The sequence below is a fragment of the Neopelma chrysocephalum genome, unplaced genomic scaffold (genome assembly GCF_003984885.1).
Source record: "Neopelma chrysocephalum unplaced genomic scaffold, ASM398488v2 Primary Assembly neopelma1_59, whole genome shotgun sequence".
In the NCBI taxonomy this organism is placed as follows: domain Eukaryota; kingdom Metazoa; phylum Chordata; class Aves; order Passeriformes; family Pipridae; genus Neopelma; species Neopelma chrysocephalum.
In genome coordinates this window covers 26,798,774-26,821,658 of record NW_020897714.1, presented here as the reverse complement: position 1 = coordinate 26,821,658, position 22,885 = coordinate 26,798,774, and the positions used below count along the sequence as shown (strand labels likewise).

Here is a 22,885-nt window from a genome sequence, read left to right as displayed (position 1 = left end):
TTTTGAGTAGCTGTCTTGCAATCAGAAATAATGCAATGGAGCTTTTCTTGTCAGTAGTTCTTCTTATTAACAGAGTTTGATTTGAATTCTTATAGTGTATTCTACAATGCCTCTGAACAGTTGTGCAATTTAAATAAAATTTCTGATGTGCACAGTTTAGCTGGGCTTTCTTCTAGTGTGCTACTGTTGCTATTCTATTTTTTTGATATTCTATGCTTTGTTTCTCACTTTTTTTTTTTTAGATTTAAGATCAGCCTGTGGTGTTTCATTGTAAACACAATAGATAAATTTAGCTTTTTTCCTCCTATATCTGAAGGAAGACATAGTAGTGCAGAGCCTTGAATGACCTTGAATGTTTTTCAAACATCAATAGATTTTAAAGCACAGTAGTAAATAGAACAGATATTAGGCTTATGGAAAGGTATGAAATAAAAATTGCTCCTGTTCCATATCAAAATAAACTGTTGGGTTTTTTAATACTAATTAACATATGGTGGGTACCATCCACTAATATTTCTTTTGCCCAGTGATTCTCAGTGTTTAAGAGCTGGGTGATATGTCCTTTCCTCAGGAGATTAGCGAGTTATTCTTTCTCTGGAACTTCCCAGACACTCTGATCTTCACTTCCAGAGGATGGAGATTTTTGTTTAGTTTTGATTTGGTACAAAAAAAACCTTCTGTAAATTGAGGTCTGGCAGCACAAATGTGTTCATAGCTGTGGTTACCTGGAAACAAAAATGTGCATGTTTTCTAGCTCTTATTGTAAGAAACTTCAGTTTGTATTTAAATAAAATACCAAAGAATTTAAGTTTAAGTATTGCAAGAGCTGTGGTGATCTTCAAAACACACTTTCAGGATGATCCTGATAGTATAGGTTTTATTGCTCCAAGGATGTATGGTCAAAGTGATAAAAGCCAAATGATTTAGGAAGACCACTCCATATTTCATAAGTTATTTGCAGACCCTTAAAATGCTGGGGAGCTTCTCTGTGTGAGACATTTTCATACCATTATTTGAAAGAATACAAGTTTTAAAAGCTTTCATTTTACTGGGACCTTGTGTCAGCTGTAAGCAGCAAAGGGAGAGCAAAGGTGGGGAATGTGAAGAACAGAATGGCGGGAATATACATATGAAAATCTCATTTTTACTGAGTCTTATCTGTAGTGATTTGATCAGACACTGCTTTACAGTGCCCAAGTTCTAATTCTCCAATGCTTTTCTCAATGTGCTGTTTGTGCAGGCTGCTCCTGGAGCAGCAGATACATCTCAGGAGCCTGGGACAGGCAACTGGAGAGGAATGCTGAAAACCTCAAAAGCAGAAGAGGTATCAGCAGAGGAAAAATCCAAGCCAGCTGCAGCCCTACCTGCTAGTCCTCAAAAAGGACATGCTGTAAACCTGTTAGATGTGGTGAGTCATGAAAGACAAATACCTGTTCTTTGTAGCTCAGGCTCAGCAAAGAAAACATCTGAATTCCAGATCTTGTAACTTTGCTACTAATATGTGATATCTTTGTAAAATAATTCCCATTACAGCAACAGGGATCTCTGGCCAGTCTCTTCTGCTTTCTTCCTTGCTCAGTCCTTCATCTCCCTCCTGCCCATCCCAATTTCAGCCTATGATTGGGATAACTGGCTTCCTTTCACAAATTCCTGTGCAAATGAACTCCTTGTCTAGATCGTTCTTGTATAGAAACAAATCTCAAATTCCTGCTCCTTCTTTGCTGAAGTTCAATTTTTATATTAGAGGAAAAGAATGAATTAAAGATAAAACTTAAATTAGATGGAGATACCTATGTTAAGAGCTTACTTCCTTTAGTGAGCTTTAAAAAAAATGTAGTAGTGGTGCCCCCTGACCTTTGTCTCACAGATCTGGATTTTAATATGTCTGCAGTTTTATTTCTGAAGAATTAGAGGTTTGTTGCAAGACAGGTTATGTCTGTCAAACTGTCAGACTAAAAGAGCAATAGTTTATTTTAGTTTCCACAGTTTTGAGTTTTATTTACACATGCAAATGAGCAGAATTGGTAAACTGAGGTTTGTTTTTTTTTTCATAGCCTGTACCTGTTGCACGCAAACTTTCTGCCCGTGAGCAACGAGATTGCGAAGTGATTGAACGACTTATTAAATCCTACTTCCTAATTGTCAGGAAGAACATTCAGGACAGGTAAGACAGAACTTTCTAGAAATATTGAAGCCGTACAAATATTGTGGTATCTCAAGTCATATATATAATCTTGTTATTTTTATCATGTTTTTATGTTAGTAACAAGAGAGAAAATATATTTATTTTTTAGAACGGGCAGCAGCAGTAAAACTTGAGCCTTTATAGAACTGAGAAGTTTGAAGAAGCATTTGTTTTCTCTAATGGTTTCAGTTCTGTATAATATTAAGTAAAAGGTTTAATTATTTAGGAGATGCCTGCTCTTCTGGAGGATGCTTCAATTCAGATGGATTATTTGCAGCAAATTATTGCAATAAACTCTAGTTGCTGTCTAGCCCTGACAGAACTTAGCTTTGCCATCCTGTCATTCAAAAGGGAAGGTCAGATAGGAACTACTGTGGCTGAGCTTTCCAGTAGTTGGCTATAAGAATGGAAATAGCATAAAGAGTTGTTTCTGCTGTCAGCAGAAAAATTTTGCTTAGAAATTGTCATACTTTCTTTTAACAGAGAATGATATAAAACTTTGCTTTGCTTGTATCTTTGTGGAAAGACCTAGCTTTATATATATTTAGATTTTTACGTATATGGGAAATTTTGGGGGAATACAGCAACCTGGAAAACAGAGTTTATAGCAGATTAGAGAGGTCATGGAAATATTAGTCTACCCAATAAACTAGTATCTCAATATAATTTTTAGTATTTGATGACAGGGAAGTGCTGTGTTTACCTTAATGTTTCTGCAGTGTTAGTACTATGTTAGTACCTTCTTCAATCTGGAGCAGACCTGGTTTTGAATAAAGACATAATCTTTATGTTCTTGTAGTGTGCCAAAGGCAGTGATGCATTTTCTAGTGAACCACGTGAAGGACACTCTTCAGAGTGAGCTGGTAGGCCAGCTGTATAAATCCTTGTTGTTGGATGACCTTCTGACGGAATCAGAGGACATGGCACAGCGCAGAAAAGAGGCAGCTGACATGCTAAAGGTAGGGAAAAGATCAGGAGTTCATGGCAGTAGTTCACCATATAAATGTGAGATTTTTGGAAGACTTTTGCCTTCCTTTTTTCTTTGCTGCTTTTTTAAGAATATGCCAATGTATTACTTCTCTCTGCTAGAGGGATTAAAACCAATATGTGACCAGAAAGTATTATGTAGATTGTGTACCCAGGGAGAAGTAACTTAAACTATATTTTGGGCATAAAGCAGAAGATCTAATCTGGTGTTATCTTCCATTATACGTTTGTTTTTAATAATGTGCTTTTATTTAATTCTGTAGTGTTCAGCAGTGCTCTTTTGGGTGATTAGGCTTAGTGTCTGAAGTGCCATTCATGTGTGTCGTGCAGAGCCTAATGGCCAATGGCTGGTGTCTCTAGACAGTGCCTTGTAATGTGAACAGTGGGAATGTTTGCACTCACCTATGGTGACTCTGTGTACATCTGTATGATAGTCCTGATGACATGTCCATGACAGTGAACTCTTCATTTCTTCATTGTTAAGTTATGTGGTGTGTCAATGTTCACATCACCTGCATCAGAAATCTGCTGCTTTGCATTCAGCTGCATAGAAAAGGGTCCCTCTGCCAGTTCAGCTCACTGAAGAAGTACCAAGAGGTGCTTATCTTTCATATGCAGTGTGGTCAGACAGTGCCTATTTGAGACTGGATACCCTGAAATACCACTTGTACAAACTCATAGCTCAGATTTCCCCAAATTTGAGTAATACTATAAATAATGTCAGTATTTGAGTAATACTATAAATAATGTCAGTATTAGTTGGTATTAGGGACCCCTGGTGGCCTAGTGGTTAGCATGCAGGACTCTCACTGCTGCGACCCCGGTTCGATTCCTCGGTCCCCCGGGCAGATGGAGCCCGTTAGCCCTGTGAGGCCATCCATCTATGAGAAGGTCACTCTAAACAAACCTACGTCCTGAGGACCTCACTGCCATTGTCCAAGCTTGCTTGGCCCCGGCAGATGAACCTTAGGATTAAAGGGTGGGCTCAGTTCAGCGCAGGCTGTGTCTCACCTAAAAAATCCATTGCGCAGGCTGGAAAGGTAAAAGACCTTTCCCAAAATCTTCGTTCGCGAAGACTGGCCATTATTATTATTATTATTAGTTGGTATTATGAGTTTTTAAATCTGCAGTTTAGCAGACTATGCTGCAAGGAATGCTACAGAACGTTAAAAGTCATAAAAAGTAGGTGCAGATTCTCTTTTATTTTGAAGAGGGTTTAAAACATTAAAATTGTGTGTGGTGAAAAGGCCTGCCCTTCTTGAAAATTTAATGGGTTGCCACTCATTTCATAATGAAACTGATTAGCTTAAGTTTTTAACTTTACACTTCCTAGACTGCTGCTGTTACCTCCCTGAGAAACCTCTACAGAAAAACTAACTAGCTCTGGCTTCTATGTGTTTGTGTGTGCAGGCCCTGCAGCGAGCCAGCCAGATCATTGCAGAGATTCGTGAGACACATCTTTGGTGAAGACTGTATCAGCCACACTATTTATATGCATTGGAGGTTACATTGGCTTGAAAATTGCTAGGCATGGTATACGGAGTAGAATTTTTATTTATGAACTCTTATCTGTGTACTGCAACTGTGTAAATCTGCTCATGTAAAGACAGTTGGTTTGATTTGCAAACAGGAAAATATGCTGTATTTTGCAAAAGAAGTCGTATTTAATCCACATAATAAATGGCTCTAAATGTTTCCTTACCAGCTTTCTGGTGCAAATTAAAGCAGACCAAGTCTTCTGTCTCAGTGACAGTCTCATTTGAACTTGGGGAAAAAACGTTCAAGTTCCAGTGCCTGACTTGCTAAACAGGTTGCCTGTGGTTAAGATGGCCGGTGTAGTCTTGTGGCATAGTTTTAAGCTGCTTTTACAATAGAAGTTTAAATACTGTGAAGAGAAGAAAGCACCGAGTATTTCCTTTCATGAATATATTGCATGCACTGTGACAGATGGAGGTATCAATTTTATAGCACAGTAGACATGTCGACTGTATTACTATGTATGTGTGTCCACATTATTTTTTTTCCCCCCAAATGTTTAAACTGCAGACAAAACATTGAACTTGATTTAATGGAGTATCATGTAGGAAGAATTAGCCTGGAGCTTGTGAACAAAAGCAGCCTGCTAAAAAGTGGGTGCAAAGGTTTTCATGTGCACTGGAGCTTGTGTATGAATGTTGGGGATTATAATCAGGTACAAGGACATCTCCCCCTTCCTCCCCCCTGGGACCAAGCCCCTGGACCATCCGATAGTGAATTTGTTCTGGCAGAACTGAAAAATAAAAACGGATTTCAAAACTGTAATGGGATAATAAGTGTTTCTTTTAAAAACAGATTTAAGTTGGCCAGGGAGAAGGGGATCCCCACAACTTCTCTGAATTTTGGAATGTATGACAGTGTGAAAGAAAGTCTGTGGAATTGGAATATTTATACCAGAGATTAGAGTTGCTTTTGAGGAAATTTTATTGTGCTGTAAGTAGCGCTTTTTTTTTTTTTTTGGAGGACAATCGTAAAATTATGAAATTTTAGGTTGGATATGAAGTTGATTTTTTTTTCTTCTGATTATAATTCGTACAGATAACTATTGATCACACTAGCCTTTATAAAGTAAACATTTTAATTTTTATGAATAAAAATTTATTTAAACTCCAGCCAGCGCACTTGCATGTACTTTTCAAGCAGATTCACTCTTTTTGTATAAAGTGAAAATGTTTACTCTAGTGTTGCTGATATTTTATCTTTAACACAACTTGCATGAAAAATAGGACACTGCCCTTAACCTCCATGGCTTTGTGGTATTGGGCCAGTATAATGAGGTTTTTTTATTACCAAATGCACTTCCTTCTGCCTTTAATCAATTAGAAATGGAATTCCTTTTGTAAGCTGCTAAAGATTGAAAATTTAAAAATTCAGTTTACAAGAAGCTGTTTAAAAATGCATTTTTCTCATGGTAATCTTCAGTTTTGCATCAATATAAGCACAAGTCTGGCAGGTGCAACCTTTGGATACTTTATGTATAATCTGAGATAATTCACGCAGAACAAGGAAATATATAATGTATTTTTAAACAGCCTAAAAAGTCATGGTGTATGTATTACATGTAACGAATACAAAGGAAGTAATTTTAACTTCTTGCATTGTGTCCAGGGATGGTAGTTCTCAGATTTAAGAAATGTGACTGAAGTGCAAACCACTTTTGTAATCAGCTTTGGTGATCAGTGGAAAGTTTTAATAGTTTTGTCAAAAGCATTACATTTCTGTTTGGAATTCACCTGACACCTCAATTACCTTTTACTTTCAACATATAAGAAGTATGTTTTCAACAAGGTAGTGCCGTCCATAAGTGAACTGCTACCTAAGCTTTAACTCCCAAAGTTCAGTCAACAGTCTCTTGTGAAGAACTAATCTGACTTGTAAGTTTTGAAATGCTGCATAAAGGAAATGAATTTCATTTATTTAAGAAATTCTTGCAAGTGATAACCTGGCCCTGTAATGTCATGTAAAATTTCCACAGTGTAAATTTGGTTTCTGAAATGTTACGACTTTTTTTGGTTTAAGTTTCACAAAAAGTTTCAATTTGTTAATGTTTTGAGTGCCAAGAAATGAACTTGATTTGTAATCCTTAATGCAAGTCTTTGAAAGTCCATGCTGTAACAATCCTGTTATTTAATAAACAGATAATACACAAAATGAATTATCCCAGAAATAGTTTTGGACCGATTTGTAGTTCAAGTGACAGGACTTAGTTAATGGTGTAACTGCCTGTATTTGCACAGCCATACTTAAGTTTGCACTTGCTCTCGTTCAAGTCTACATTCTTACTTTTTGTATAGTTGCATAACTAATAGCGCAGACAGGCTGCTTGTGGCTGTTGCTAGGTTTGAAATAAGCTGTTTTCTGGAATTGAACTAAAATACTTAAAATGCCACTGTTGCTGCCAGCATTAAAAGAAAGAATGGGTAAACTACAGAAAAAAGCCTAATGAGGTCAGCAACAAAACCTCCCAGATTAGAATGATGGTTTGCAACTGCCTTCTAGCCCACCTTATTTAATTTAAGGTTGAAATAATTTTGTCATTAACGCACAAATTTTAGCTAACTTAAAATAATTTGCTCTCCAGTGGGGAGAGGATCATGGAAGGGAAAACCACTGTAGCCAAGGTCAGATTAGTAAATGTCTGACATTAGCACCTGAGCTGTGTGGTACTCCTGTAACTAAAACACAGTGTACCAATGTGAACAGCTTATCAGTGTTTAGTAGTCAGGTTCAGATTTCGCATAGTGGAATAGATGGGCAAGGGGAGGGTGTCTTTGTGCTTCAAACCTCATTTTGAAGTAAACAGAGCAGACCTTGTGTAAAACCTGCCTTTACTCAATGCTTTATAGACTTCAGCAGGGCAAACAACTTGCTAGTCTGTTGTGCCCCTGCCCTGTTGTTAACTTGAATGGAATTACCTTGAGTAATTTTTTTCCTATGGTTTTATCCTTCAGCTCTGAGGGCAAGGGGTAGCTGGAGTTTTCTGTAGTTACTGAAGATTTCCACTGTGTGAGCTTTTTATTGCAAGCCAAAGTCTGTGCTTTGAAGTGAGAGCCAGATGATTGATTCTTCAAAGTGTAAAACCATTGAATATAGTTTTGTGCTCAGTGGCACTGAAGGTGCTTTCATGCTCTGATAGCTTCGAGTTTACCTGTCCAAAAAAATTACTTTTTGCACTTTAAAATCACACATTTGTAGCCATGTTAAATGCTTTAACGTTCTGTACTACCTAATGTTCGCATTGTTCAAATGTTCACATTTGAACAAGTTCTGTTTCTGATTACCTGAGTGTACCTGTTTTGGGGTATAGGATAAATAAGATCAGGCTAAGGAAGGATACTTGATTTTTCTGGTCATCCTTGATCCTTGGCCCAAGTGTTCAAGTGTGATAACCTTGTACAGTCATGGCAAGTAGTGGTTATATCCAGCTGTTTCTTTGGAAAGAGTTAGGGAAGGGTTTGGTTTGCTAGGAATTGCTCAAAAGGAAGCACAGACTAAATTCCTTAAGAATTTATGGGTGTTACTAAAAACCTTGTCTGCAAAGAAGTGACTTCCTTTTTTTATTTTGTATTTGTAAAAATGAATAAAATCCTTTTACTAACTTATTAAAAGTGGGTATATGTGTGCATCTGCACCATTTGGTAATTAGGGAAAAAAGGCAGGAAAGAGATCAGACACGAATCGTTACTTAATTTCTCTATTCTTGGGATTTTATTTCCTGCAACCAGAAAGAAACTGTCAAATCTGCTCTGTTGTTTTCCTCTGGAGGCAAACATGGCTGTCTATTGGTGTAGTTTGTTCCAACATGCTTCTGATTTGCACTAATGCTTCTGTTGTTTAAGAAACAAGGCAGGTATATTAGGTGGATGCACTTAGCCTTCTCTTCTCCTCACCTTTCTCCTCCACATGTTTTCTCTTAAGGCAAAGTTAACAAGCAACAGAAAGTGGTCTGGGAGCTAAGTCAACGTACAGAGTGCTTTTTTTAAGGTAGAAATGACTCAGCTACTTTTTTTCTTTATGAAACAGAGATATCTCATTATAATTTATAATTTCCCCATTCCTCTCATAGGCTGGGTGGTTTTAAACCAGCTGAACTACCATGACTTATTCTGACAACAGAGGAGATGGTGCTGAGTGACCACATCCAGGAAGGTCAGATTAAGATCTTGTCGTATAATATATTATATTGCAACTGACTGTAGAGGCCACAGAACTAGTGCCAGGATATACCTTTTATCAAAGATGGCAGATAGCAGGGATGTGTCCAGTGAATTCAGAGGACTAAGAAGCGGAATGAGCGTCACTCACCTGGTAAGTCATACTATGCACACAGAAGGCTTAAAAGGGATTCAAGAAGTTGATTTAAGCTTTGAGAGGCTCTATATTTCCACACTTCAAAAAGTGATTTTGCTGTGTATTCTCACACAAAGGCTGGAAAGCTTTGGTGCAATGTGCCCCCATACATAACCAAGAAAAATCTTATTAGTGCTTAACCATTCTTTTCCTTTATTGTGAATTTCCTGCAGGTTCCTTCAGAGCAAACCTGTTCTGAACAAACATGTTGGTTGCAGGTTAGTTGTCCTTGCCCACTGACACAGGTTTCTCTGGTAGGTGAGCACACACTGGCTGTAAGAAGTCCTGGGTTGGAGGATGATTTTGCTCATCTTGCTGTGGGTTCTCCTGTGGAGTAACCAGCCACTGTTCTCCTCCAACACATGGTTGTTAAAGGAGGGGAAGCCTCCTTTGAGATCCAAAGATCTCCATCTTTGGACTTTGAAATGAATCTTTTCATTGTCTTCTTGTGGAGCTCCTCTTAGGAATGGTGCTTTGAATAAGGCAGAGTATCTTTAACCTCTTCGCTGGTATACCTCAGCTGCTTTATTTGAACTCTGTTGGTGCATTTTAAGAACTGATGGTATTGGGCAGTTTGTGAACTGCATAGTAATGCACAGGACTGAAACATCTTCAATACATCTTCAAGCAACAGAGCTGAAATGACCTGTTGTTTTAGGGAGATACTCGGTTGTCACAACTGCAGCCATTTTATAATGTAGTAATTTTTCTTTCCAACCCTAAGTAATGATACTCCATTCTTGAGGATATGTTGTCCGAGAATAAGAACAGTCTCAGGATTAGTTACACGATTCCCATTTATTGAAACTCCTCCATCTGTAATTTTCTGGTACCTTAAAAAAAAAACAAACCAAAATTAAATGGTAATTGCAAAAGGAAACTCTTATTGCTATTAAGTATTGAAAGTCCACTTAAGGGTTTTTTTTCTTGGATCCATAATTGAGTAAATTTTAATTCTCTTGCACTTCATTTTCAGGTCAAGAGTGATTGAAACTAACCTTAGCCTCTACTACTCCAATTCTGTCTGAGAGGTGTAGGGAAACCTAGGCTGTTGCTTTAGGTTGTCCCTTGATCGGGTGTAGATTTTACAGCTGAGGCTGTGTTAGCATATACTTCAAAATGGAATGAGGTTGTGTGCTCCCTTCTTCTTTAATGCTGCTATGTAGACCACAGCCTGTTTCTGCTTGATTTGGCTGTCCTGATCATTTAACTTCTGACTCCAGACTGCTACAACTGTTTAAATGAGTAGAGCACCAGGTGAGAACTTACCCACTAGGTCCATCTGGAATGGCATTTGCTTTGCGACACAGGTCAAGAACACTCATTCCAGGTTCAAGCATCAGTTCAGCAGAAGGAGCTTGTCTAAAAAGTTCCTGTAACTCTAGGTCAGACATCTCTTCCAGAGCCTCCACACTACTGTAATAAAGGGCCTTAGTGCACCTGTGAGAACAAAGATTATTCAAAATACAGAGCCAGACTCATTTTGACACAAAGTGCTACTCAAACAAGCAGATTCCTCTCCCCAGTTTCTCCTGAGAGTCCACAAACTAAGAGAATTACTTAAAATACACCCCCATTTTTTTATTGTACCCTACTGCCCTATGGATTTTTTTTATGTTCTCAATGTATTTTTAAGTCTACAGAATTATTACATTTTTCTCTTTTAACATCTAAGCAACAACTAAATACATTTAAATAGTGTCTGAAAAGAGAATCATTACCATTTAAAAAATCCGAAACAAAACTGCCTAACAAAACAAATTTCACCTCTTAGCAGATTCTAGCCCCTCTCTGCCATGGACAAGCTTGGTTACTTCTGCAGCCAGTCGTTTCTGAGGGCCCCATTTTTCAGGTTCTTTAGCATGCAGTTCCATGATGCGGGCAATCTCCTCAAGAGGTAGGAAAGTGAATAGTTTCAGGTATCTAAGAACAGAGACAAAAATATTTGTATAGCCATCATTACAGATTTCCTGCCTTTGTCATTCAAACTTCATTAACTCACTAAAATGGTTCTTAATCCATTTAAGAAATCCATATGACAGATATGGATTAATTAATGCTTAATTGTGTGAGTTATGGTACACGGATAGAAATAAATGGTATGTTTTTCCAGAGGTGGGCTAAGTTATGACTACTACTAGCTTTGAAGAGGTTTATGGAACTAGTAATTTAACCAGGTGTATGAATTTTGTTCATTCTGTTTTTCTCCTCTGCTTTAGTTTTTGCTTTAACTGCTTTCAACAGTGACTTAAAACTGGTGCCTGAAAACCTCTACTTTGTATACTTGTATTTATATTCCTTGTATACTCTCTGCCAAGAGTTTAGAATGGTATAGCTTTCTCCCCTTTTTATTTGCACTACTGCCAGTAAAGACTGCCAGTGTCACTGCCTCCTAGGCATGTTTTCATCTAGGCCAGTGGTCTCCAAAGTGGGGTGCCAGCAGCCTAGGAGGTAGGCAAGACCACTGGGGTACAGGAAGAAAGTATTAGAAGTTCAGTACACTTCTATAAATAAATGAATATACAGGTATTGGGAGTGAATGCTTAAAATTTCTTTCACTGATAAGAGCCTGTGATCAAAAAAGTTTGGAGATCACTGATCTACAGTTAATACAATCATAGATATTAATTTCTTGACCTTTTCTTAACAAGGCAATATTCAGATCTGTTTAAGGATATAAGTTCTAAAAGCTGAACTCTGTGTGTTTATAACTAGTTAAGCAGCTTCTCACAATTAGAATGTGGTCCTTCTGGATACCTCATTCTAAGTCAAAACTTGTAGTAATTAATATATATTTAAGTGCAGTTGCTTATTAATCAGCAGGAGAGACTTCATTGATACTGAGATGCTCAGTACTGAAACTAACACACCTTGTAAGACAGAGTCACCCCACTGGCAAACAAAATGTGCTGTGCTTCACTTGTTAGTTCATCCACCTCCTAATTTTCTTATGCATATGACAGGTTCCACTATCCTATATACTTAGGAACCAGTTATGCGTGTTTATTTAATGAATGTACAGTTATAATTAACACATACTTCTACATGGAGCTTGTGTTGCACATATCCAAATGAAACAGTTACAGAGAACAGTTAGGATCAGGTTTTATAAACAGTGATAAAAAGCAAGATGAAGAACAACTTACTTTTCAACTACGTTATCTTGTTGTCTGACAAAAAACTGATACAGCTCAAATGGAGAAGTCTTATCTCTGTTTAGCCAAACTGCATTTCCAGCAGTCTTTCCCAGTTTATCTCCAGTAGTACTGGTAATAAGAGGTACAGTAATTCCAAACACATCTGTTCCTGTCATCCTGAAAAAGAAGAGATGCACTGCATGTTAAAAAAAAAAAAATCATCTTGGTAAAATTGACTAAAATACAAACATTCTGCAAAGTCCTATCCTTAATATAAAGCAGTTAAATAAGACAGGGAGCGAGGAGCAAAAGATGCCTGAACAGATGTTCTGAAAAGAATGCTTTAGGGGAAAAAAAACAACTTAAAAACTTAAGTTCTTTTGTGTGTATCAAAGAAGTTGACATACTCAAAGTAGTTTCATGAGCAACAGCATTAGCAGATTCATTGTGCCGGACCTCTTGTCTTCTGCCCTGAGTACTAATCGAAGCTGCTGGTGTGGCTGGGACACTTGTAAGGCTTTTCCTCTGTGCCCATTCTCTGTCTTGTAATAATCAAGCACATACTGAAGGAGAAGCATTACCACATCCTCACTGATTTATACTCCTGCAAACTTTCTAAAACTTGCACTAAATTTGGTGGATAAGCAAAAAGCGCATCATCGTCGCGTCTCATTTCTGAGAAGGAATGGAGCAATCTTGACCAATATACCACAACTACCTCTACTTCAGTGTGATCACACCAGGATCCACATGCTGGCAGAAAGACTTGTCCTGATTTTGTCCCATGCTTCAGGGTATTTGATGTTGGTTCTTGGATCCACTAGTAAAAAATCCATCCTTTTTGTTAAGAATTCATTAACAATTCATAGAAAACGCTTAAACCCTGGCCAAAATGTACGTATGTGTCAGGCTTATAGTCAGGCCAATTAATTATTCCTCTCAAATCACAGTTTTATGTAAGGCCAAATCTCTTGAGGGTTGACGTCTGCTCCTGGTGCTTTAGCGACTGTCAGCACCAAGTTGCACAGCATTTGGTCACAGAACCAACTGGGTTGGAAGAGACCTCTGAGATCATCAAGTCCAACCTATGACCACCTCATCTACTAGACTCAGTGCCACATCCCCTCCTTCCTTAAACACCACCAGGTGACTCCACCACCTCCCTGGGCAGCCCGTTCCAATGCCTAATCACTCCATCTGTGAAGAACTCCTTCCTAATGTCCAACCTAAACCTCCCCTGGTGCAGCTTAAGACTGTCCTCTTGTCCTGTCACTTGTTACCTGGGAGAAGCGGCCGATCCCCATCTGGCTACAACCTCCTTTCAGGTAGTTGTAGAGAGCTACAAGGTCACCCCCGAGCCTCCTTTTCTCTAGGCTTAACAACCCCAGCTCCCTCAGCCGCTCCTCACAGGACATGCACTCCAGACCCTTCCCCCAGGCAGCTCCACTGCCCTTCTTTGTACCCACTCCAGCACCTCAACATCCTTCCAGAACTGAGTGGCCCAGAACTGGACAAAGCACTCGAGCTGCGGCCTCAACACTGCCAAGTACTGGGAGAATCTCTTCCCTAGTCCTGCTGGCCACACTATTCCCGATGCAGGTCTCCCGGTACCCAGACCACGCGCACCACCCCCGTTCCCCGGCCCCGCCGTACTTGGTGACGAGCTCGTAGCCGGACATGATGTTTCCCATCTGGTCGTGGCCCCCCAGCTGGATGCGGCAGCCGTGGTGCTGGTGCAGGTGCAGGAAGTCGTACGCCTGGAGAGCGGGGTACAGGAATTCCGCCAGGCTCATCCCGTCGGCGCTGCGGAGGCGCGCCTGGCAGCTCTGCCGGCTCAGCAGCGTGCCCATGCGGAGCCGCCCGCCGGCCCCGCCCAGGAATCGCAGCAGCGGCTCCCGGCCGAGCCAGCGGGCGTTGTCCAGCAGCTCCGCCCGGCCCAGCCGCCCGGCGGCCGGGTCCCAGAACAGCTCCTGGTGGTTCTGGAAGAGCCGCTCCAGCCCCGCGTGCAGGGCCCTGGCGTGCGCGCGCACCGTCCCGGCCGGCAGCGGCTCCCGCGCGCGCTCCCGCCCGCTGGGGTCCCCGAGCCGCGCGGTGGCCCCGCCCACCACGGCGATGACGTCGTGCCCCGCGCGCTGGAAGTGCAGCAGCGCCATGACGGGCAGCAGGTGCCCCACGTGCAGCGAGTCCGCCGTGGGGTCGAACCCGCAGTAGGCGGCCAGGGGCGGGCGGCCCGGCGCCAGCAGCGCCGGCAGCTGCTCCTCCGCGCTCTGCGCCGGGAACACCTCCTGGAACAGCCCGCGCTCGCACTGCGCCGCCAGCAGCCCGCCCGCGCCCCGCGCCCGCCGCGGCTGCTCGTGGGCCCGGCGGCGAGGCGGGAGCGGGGCCCGGCGGAGGCCGCCCCACAGCCCCGCCGCCCGCCCGCACCGCCGAGCCAGCGCCGGGGCCGCCATCGCGCGCGGGGCACGCCGGGAACGAGCGGGGAGGGGCTCCCGCAGGCGCCGGCCCCGCCCCGCGCGGGGAGCCGGGGTGGGATGAGCGGGATGGGATAACCGGGACAGGATGAGCGGGACGGGACAACCGGGGTGGGTCAGTCGGGATGGGTAACAGGGACAGGACAATCGGGATGGAACAATCGGAGTGGGATCACCGCCATGACCCGGTGTGAGGGGGAGCCCGGAGGGAGCCTTGGATGGTCGGGAGTGGCTTGAACGCCTGGCTGGTGGTTCTCCTTCACGGTATTAAAGAAAATTCGCACAGACACGCCATGTGTTGTTGGCTTCTCCTCCTCCACTGCTTTTTTTTTCTTCCCTTTCCCCAACCCGACATACTGGGATTTCCGATGCTTTCAGGCTGAAATGCTTGCGTGGGAAATGAGGCCCTCAGGTGGTAGTAGGGCGGCTGGCAGGACGGGTAGCAGATGCTTAAATTAGTGACACTGGAGCTCTAGAGCTTATGGACTCTAGAATTTATAAACTGCATTACCAGAATTTATTAGCTGTGTTATGTAGCTTGAGTATTTGGGAAGAGGATGCTTAAACTATATTAGTGTGCAGCTATAGGCACGTGGGTGATTAAAGGAAGATTAGGGGAAACATGGACCCTCTCAAAAGGGAAGTGGGACACCTGGTTACCTGGGATATGGAGAAGGCTGAGGTACTTCACGATTTTTTTGCCTCAGTCTTCACTAGCAAGTGACACCACCAGAGCTGCAGAAGGCAAGGCAAGGACGAGGAGAATGAAGAACCACCTGCTGTAGGAGAAGATCAGGTTTGAGACTGTCTAAGGGGCCTGAAGCTGCACAAGTCCGTGGGATTTGATGAGATGCATCCACAGAACCTGAGGGGTCTGGCAGATGAAGTGTCTAAGCGGCTATCCATATGTGAGAAGCTAAGGTAGTCTGGTGAAGTTGCCACTGGCTGGAAAAAGGGAAATATAGCCCCCCTTTTTAAAAAGAGAAAAAAGGAAGTCTTGCCTCTGCCCAGCAAGATCACGGAACAGATCCTCCTGGATATTATGCTAAGATACATGAAAAGTGAATGGTGACAGCCAGCATGGCTCCACTAAGGGCAAGTTGTGCCTGACAAATTTGATGGCTTTCTACAACAAGGTTACAAGGGAAGAGCAGCTGATGTCATCTATCTGGACTTGTGCAAAGCATTTGACACTGTCCCACACAACATCCATGTCTCTAAATTTCAGAGACATAGTTTTGGTGCATAAGGAACTGTCTGGTTAGTTGCAGTCATAGAATTGCAGTCAACACCATCAGGTCCAAGTGGAGACCATACTTACTTGTATTGTGTGAAAGTTGCTCAAAATGAGGACAGTGAGCTATTTTTGCTCCAAACTGGAAGTTCAGTTTTCAATTAATTTTTAATTGTTGTCTTTCTAGAGAAATGATTTAATGACACCTATGCTAAGTTTTTACTGCTTTTTGCTTTGCAGTAATTTCCACTTGTGCAATCTTTTGCAGATGGAAAGCTTCAGAGTTGTTAATCAATGCTGTTGTATGCACTGTGACAGATGGAAGTATCAATTTTATAGCACAGTAGAGATGTCAAGTGTATTACTATGTATGTGTGTCCACATACATTTCCCCAAATCAGTTACAAGGGCACCTTCTCCTTCCTCCCCCCTGGGACCAAGCCCCTGGACCATCTTCTATAAATTTGTTCTGGCAGAACTAAAAAATAAAAATGGTTTTCAAAACTGTAATGGGATAATAAGTGTTTCTTTCAGAAAGAATGAAGTTGTCCAGGGAGAAGGGGTCCCCACAACTTCTTCAAATTTTGGAATGTATGAGAGTATGAAAGAAGGTCTGTGAAACTGAAATATTTATACCAGAGATTAGAGTTGTTTTTGAGGAAATGTTATTGTGTGCTGTAAGTAGCTTTTCTTCTTTACACAGTTTTAATTTGTTTTTTGAAATGTTAAGACTTTGTATGTTTACTTTTTCACAAAAAATTCACATTGGTAATGTTTGAGTGCCAAGAAATGAACACGGTTTATAATTAATGCAGAACTTTGAAAGTCCATTCTACCTATATTTCTACACCCTCATGTAATTCTACATTCTTACTTCTTGAAGAGTTGCATAACTAGTAGTGTAGACAGGATGCTCATGGCTGTTGATAGGTTTGAAAGAAGCTGTTTTCTGGAATGAAACTAAAATACTTTAAATTACACTGTTACTGCCAGCCATGGAAAAAAGCCTAATGAAATCAGCAACTGAAAAATTAGTCTGATGTTTTACAATTGTCTTCAAGTCCACCTTATTTAATAGAAACTAGAAATAATTGTGTCATCAATACACAAGTTTTAGCTAACTTATAAATTAAGTGTGCTCGCCAGTGAAAAACACAATCACGGAGGGGAAAAACCACTGTAGCCAAGTTCGGATTAGTAAATGTCTGACATTAGTACCTGAGCTTTGTGTGGTACTACTATAACTAAAACACAGTCTCACTATGTGAACAGAGTGTGTCAATGTTTAGTAATCAGGTTAAAATTTCACTTAGTGGAATAGATGGGCAAGGGGCAGGTCTGTGTGCTTCAGACCTCATTTTGAAGTAAACAGAGCAGACCTTGTGTAATACCTGCCTTCACTCAATGCTTTGTGGATGACTGACTTTGACAGATGCCAGATTGCATATGGTAGACTCAGGTCCCTGCTTTATGGGCTACAGCAGGACAAACAGCTTGCCGGTCTGTTGTGCCCATGCCCTGTTGGTAACTTGAATGGAATTATCTTGAGTAGCTTTTCTTCCTGCAGTTTTATCCTTCAGCTATGAGGGTGATGGGTAGCTGGTGTTTTCAGTAGTTACTGAAGATCTCCACTGGGTCACCTTTTTGTTGCAAGTCAAACTCTGTGCTTTGAGGTGAGAGCCAGATGATTGATTCTTCAAAGTGTAAAACCATTGAATATGGGTTTGTGCTCATTGACACTGTTTAAATTAGTGAATGTGCTTTCATGCCCCAATAGCTCCCTTTAAGTTTACCTCCTGCACTCCCTCTCACCCCCTTTGCCTCTTCATTGCTAGATGCCACAATAAGGTTGAATTAAAATCCTCCAGATTTTGCTGACCCCAAATGCTGTACAGATACTTTTGGTTTGTGATTTTTTAAAATATCTGTCTTAATTACTTTTCATTTTGCACTTTAAAATCACAGCTTTGTAGCCATGTTAAATGCTTTAACATTAATTACTACTTGTTCACATTTGAACAAGTTCTGTTTCTGATTACCTGAGCATACCTGTTTTGGGGTATATGAGAAACAAGACCAGACTAAGAAAGGATACTTAATTTTTCCAGTCATCCTTGATCCTTGGCCCAAGTGTTCAAATGTGATAACCTTGTACAGTCATGGCAAGTAGTGGTTATTTCCAGCTGTTTCTTTGGAAAGAGTTAGGGAAGGGTTTGGTTTGCTAGGAATTGCTCAAAAGGAAGCACAGACTAAATTCCTTAAGAATTTATGGGTGTTACTAAAAACCTTGTCTGCAAAGAAGTGACTTCCCTTTTTTTTTTACTTTGTATTTGTAAAATTGAATAAAATCCTTTTACTAACTTATTAAAAGTGGGTATATGTGTGCATTTGCACCATTTGGTAATTAGGGAAAAAAGGCAGGAAAGAGATCAGACATAAAACATTACTTATTCTGTTCCTGGGATTTTATTTCCTGCAACCAGAAAGAAACTGTCAAATCTGCTCTGTTGTTTTTCTCTGGAGGCAAACATGGCTGTGTACTGATGTACTTTGTTCCCGAGTGTATGTTTTCAATTTGCTCTAATGCTTCTGTTGTTTAAGAAAAAAGGCAGGTATATTATATGGATGAACTTTACTTTCCCTTCTCTTCACCTTTTTCCTCCATATGGTTTCTCTTAAGGTAAAGCGGCAGAAACTCGTCCTGAGAGTGAAGACAATGTATAGACTGCTTTTTTAAAGTTAGAAATGACTCATCTACTTTTAATTTTTCTTTATGAAACAGAGATTAGGATAGAGGTGTCTCATTATCAAATTGATCAAGGAAAAAGAAACATAAACAAAAAAACCCCACCTAAAAAATAACAAACTCCCCACCCAACTATAGAATAGCTGGATTCTTGAGACTTGTTGCAATTTACTAGAACTTCCCCGTTCCTCTCATAGCCTGGGTGGTTTTAAACCAGCTGAACAACTATGACTTATTTTGATGACAAAAGAGATGGTTCTGAGTTACCATATTCAGGAAGCTCAGGTTAAGGCCTCTCCCCTTGTGGCTGCTGTGACTGCAGACTATATTGTCTAGGAAATTTATGGACCAGGAAGTGATTCTCTCTGGCCTAATCCTTGAAAGCAAGACTGCACTCAAAACCCAAAGCGCTATATCAGACTGAGGGTCCCTTACTAAAGAAGCTCTGAGCCAGCTAACTACATTACTGTATTCTAAAAGTCACTAAGCAGTTGAACATAATCCAAATCTGGGCTTGCACTGCAACTCACGCACCTGTACTGCCTAAGCAACCCAATCTCAAACCCCCCCAGGGGAAGGAATTCGTCAAGGCATTGTATTCCATGCTTATTCGATTCCACGTGTGTAAGGAGCTGTAGTGGCTATTAAGAAAAAGGAGGGAAGGTGTGTTGGAGCAGTAAAGCAATTCTACTTTTAAATGTAGATGTTGCAATTCTACCAGCTCTTAAAGTTCATTCTGTCTTTCATGCCATCTTTACAAGAAAATGAGGAAGCAATGATCCCAAATGCTGACTAGGCCATAAGCAGTAGAATCACTTTCTGCTCTCCCATTAAGAAGTCCAGCTTTTGTATGTTGTACAGTCTGAAGGGTCTTTTTTATGTGTAAAAGCACTACAGCTTCCCTCATGTGTTTCCTGGTCCAGAGACCCTTGTGGTGCTGTTCACTCACAAGTCTTGGGCACCTAAAATTAAAAAAACCCTTTCCTGTACATGCTCCAAATCTCGTGTTGCAACTGACTGTAGAGCCCAATTAGTGCCAGGATATACCTTTGATAAAGATGGCAGATAGCAGGGATGCATCCAGTGAATTCAGAGGACCAAGAAGCAAAATGAACATCACTCACCTGGTAAGTCATACTATGCACACAGAAGGCTTAAAAGAGATTCAAGAAGTTGATTTAAGCTTTGAGAGGCTCTATAATTCCACACTTCAAAAAGTGTTTTTGCTGTGTATTCTCACACGAAGGCTGGAAAGCTTTGGTGCAATGTGCCCCCATACATAACCAAGAAGAATCTTATTAGGGCTTAATCATTCTTTTCCTTTATTGTGAATTTCCTGCAGGTTCCTTCAAAGCAAACCTGTTCTGAACAAACATGTTGGTTGCAGGTTAGTTGTCCTTGCCCACTGACACAGGTTTCTCTGGTAGGTGAGCACATATTGGCTGTAAGAAGTCCTGGGTTGGAGGATGATTTTGCTCATCTTGCTGTGGGTTCTCCTGTGGAGTAACCGGCCACTGTTCTCCTCCAACACATGGTTGTTAAAGGAGGGGAAGCCTCCTTTGAGATCCAAAGATCTCCATCTTTGGACTTTGAAATGAATCTTTTCATTGTCTTCTTGTGCAACTCCTCTTAGGAATGGTGCTTTGAATAAGGCAGAGTATCTTAAACCTCTTCACTGGTATACCTCAGCTGCTTTATTTGAACTCTGTTGGTGCATTTTAAGAACTGATGGTATTGGGCAGTTTGTGAACTGCATAGTAATGCACAGGACTGAAACATCTTCAATACATCTTCAGGCAACAGAGCTGAAATGACCTGTTGTTTTAGAGAGATGCTCGGTTGTCACAACTGCAGCCATTTTATAATGTAGTAATTTTTCTTTCCAACCCTAAGTAATGATACTCCGTTCTTGAGGATATGCTGTCCGAGAATAAGAACAGTCTCAGGATTAGTTACACGATTCCCATTTATTGAAACTCCTCCATCTGTAATTTTCTGGTACCTTAAAGAAACCAAACCAAAACAACTGGTTATTGCAAGAGGAAGCTATTCATTCTTCAAATACCACTTGAATATTGTTTTGCACTAAGTGTCACTGTTTGAACTAGTGAATGTGCTTTCATGCTCCAATAGCTCCCTTTGAGTTTACCTGCTGCACGCCCTCTCACCCTTTACCTCTTCATTGCTAGCTGCCACAATAAGGTTTAATTCAAGTCCTCCAGGTTTTGCTGACCCCCAATGCTGTACAGATGGTTTTGGTTTGTGATTTTTTTTTTTAAATATCTGCTCCAAATTGCTTTTCTTCTTCATTTCCAAATCACACCTTTGTAGCCATGTTAAATGCTTTAACGTTAGTTACTACTTGTTCACATTTGAACAAGTTCTGTTTCCGATTACCTGAGCATACCTGTTTTGGGGTATATGAGAAACAAGACCAGGCTAAGAAGGAATACTCAATTTTTCCAATGTTTACCTTAGTTCCCCTTTTTGTTTTCTACTTGTAAAAAGAAAAAAACCCTTTTACTAATGTATTAGAAGTGGATACTAATGCCTAAAAAAAACCCCCAAAAGTTGAAATTTGTGGATATATGTGTATCTGCTCCATATAGAGGTTACTGAAAAGAAGGCAGGAAACAGATCAGATATAAAACCGTACTTACTCTATTCCTGGGAGTTTATTTCCTGCAGCCAGAAAGGAACTGTCAAATCTGCTCTATTGTTTTTCTCTGGAGGCAAACATGGCTGTGTAGTGGTGTTCCCAAGTGTATGTTTTCAATTTGCTCTAATGCTTCTGTCATTTAAGGAAGAAGGCAGGTATATTAGGTGGACGAACTTCACTTTCCCTTCTCTTCACCTTTTTCCTCCATATGGTTTCTCTTAAGGCAAAGTTAACAAGCAACAGAAACTGGTCCTGAGAGCTAAGAGGATATGTAAAGCTTTTTTTTTTTTTTAAGTAGAAATGATTCCACTATTTTTAATTTTTCTTTATGAAACAGAGATTAGGATAGAGTTGTCTCATTATCAGGCATATAAGTGGGATCTGGAAGCTGAAATTAATATGCATAACCTGATGTGCTGAGCTACTGAGATTACTACACTATTTAAGTTTGATAGTCTGAAGACACCACAATGTAGAAGCAGTAAGCCCCTATAACTAATTACTGTTGTAATCTTGAGTGACAGTGCAAATAAAACCAATATCAAGTTGATCAACAAAAAAGAAAAAAAAGCAACAAAAAAACCCCACCTAAAAATAACAAAATTTCCCCACCCAACTACAGAATAGCTGGCTTCTTGAGATTTGTTAACATTTCTTCTCATAGGCGGGGTGGTTTTAAACCAGCTGAACTACCATGACGTATTCTGTCAACTGTGGTTCTTGAACTGCTGGCCCAGGCCAATGCAGAGCCGCCCCACTTCCAGGTTTAAATACACGCACTGGAAATCCAGCCCTCAGTTTTGAGTAGGGCGCCTGGCAGAAAAGATATACCTGATGCTTAAATTAGTAACATTGCAGCTTTAGAACTTACAAACTCCAGAATTTGTTAATTTTAAAAGCGGAGCCTTTTTAAAAAGCCCTGTCTTGGCCTGATTTAATAGGAAAGTGGATCCAGTGTCTTCATATGTACTTTCCTTTCCCATGAGCTTCCTCATTCTTCCCAGTTGCATTGTTAAGAATCACATCCCCTCTGCTGGCATGGCTGCAGAGAGAGAAGGCTTGCACCTGTCACCTGTTGCCCGGAGGAACTACCAGTCCAAGAAAAACACTTGGAAGAGTTATTTTTCTGTATCAAATTTCTTTCTATTGACTGACTTTCTACTTCAGTTTAACAGAACGACGAGTCTGCTTCCAGGTAGTGACAGTAGTAAAAGATAATGAAAAAACTTTAGAAATTCCGTCTGCTTAGTATGTTTTGATGCGTCCCTAAAGCACTGTAGTAAGAGGAAGTCTGCGGTAGTTAAAAAAGGAAAAGGTATGAACAGCAGGATTGAATATGGAAAATAGTATTAAGTAATTTAGAGAAATTACATTGGTTTTATTACAAACCCTTCCAATATTGGACAGTGCTGCTTTGTATACGTTTGACATAGGTAGGTATTGGCAGACTGTATTTCATAGGGGAATATACATCATAAAATAGGTGTTTAGGTTGTCCAGTTGTTCACCTGGCCTGAAGATGTTTTATTAGAGATTTGAGGAGTGCTAAATAGTGATACCAATACAAATCTATCTTTTAA

At 40.6% G+C, this 22,885-nt stretch overlaps 2 protein-coding genes and 1 long non-coding RNA gene across 8 annotated transcripts in view; 2 read left to right on the top strand and 1 right to left on the bottom strand.

Annotated features, from left to right (window-relative positions):
• DNM1L (dynamin 1 like) overlaps positions 1–6,863 on the top strand; it is a 37,874-nt gene extending 31,011 nt beyond the window's left edge. For 5 of the 6 annotated variants that reach the window (XM_027680604.1, XM_027680601.1, XM_027680602.1 and 2 more), the window contains 4 exons: positions 1,241–1,408; positions 2,055–2,164; positions 2,985–3,144; positions 4,583–6,863. In XM_027680604.1, coding sequence (XP_027536405.1) covers positions 1,241–1,408; positions 2,055–2,164; positions 2,985–3,144; positions 4,583–4,639 — 495 coding nt within the window. In that variant the 3' untranslated portion in view covers positions 4,640–6,863. The remainder of the gene's footprint in view (positions 1–1,240; positions 1,409–2,054; positions 2,165–2,984; positions 3,145–4,582) is intronic. The other variant, XM_027680606.1, reaches the window with a different exon arrangement.
• Positions 6,864–9,191: 2,328 nt separating this feature from the next.
• Positions 9,192–14,699, bottom strand: YARS2 (tyrosyl-tRNA synthetase 2; the record flags this gene model as incomplete). The annotated part of the gene is made up of 5 exons (XM_027679610.1): positions 9,192–9,891; positions 10,328–10,498; positions 10,826–10,981; positions 12,205–12,372; positions 13,849–14,699. Coding segments are annotated over 5 exons (1,506 nt in total), but the record flags the coding sequence as incomplete, so codon positions are not given.
• Positions 14,700–14,815: 116 nt separating this feature from the next.
• Positions 14,816–16,410, top strand: LOC113966221. Its single transcript, XR_003533746.1, has 2 exons — positions 14,816–15,926; positions 16,169–16,410. It is a non-coding gene; the product is annotated as an uncharacterized LOC113966221 (long non-coding RNA).
• The last annotated feature ends 6,475 nt before the right edge of the window (positions 16,411–22,885 follow it).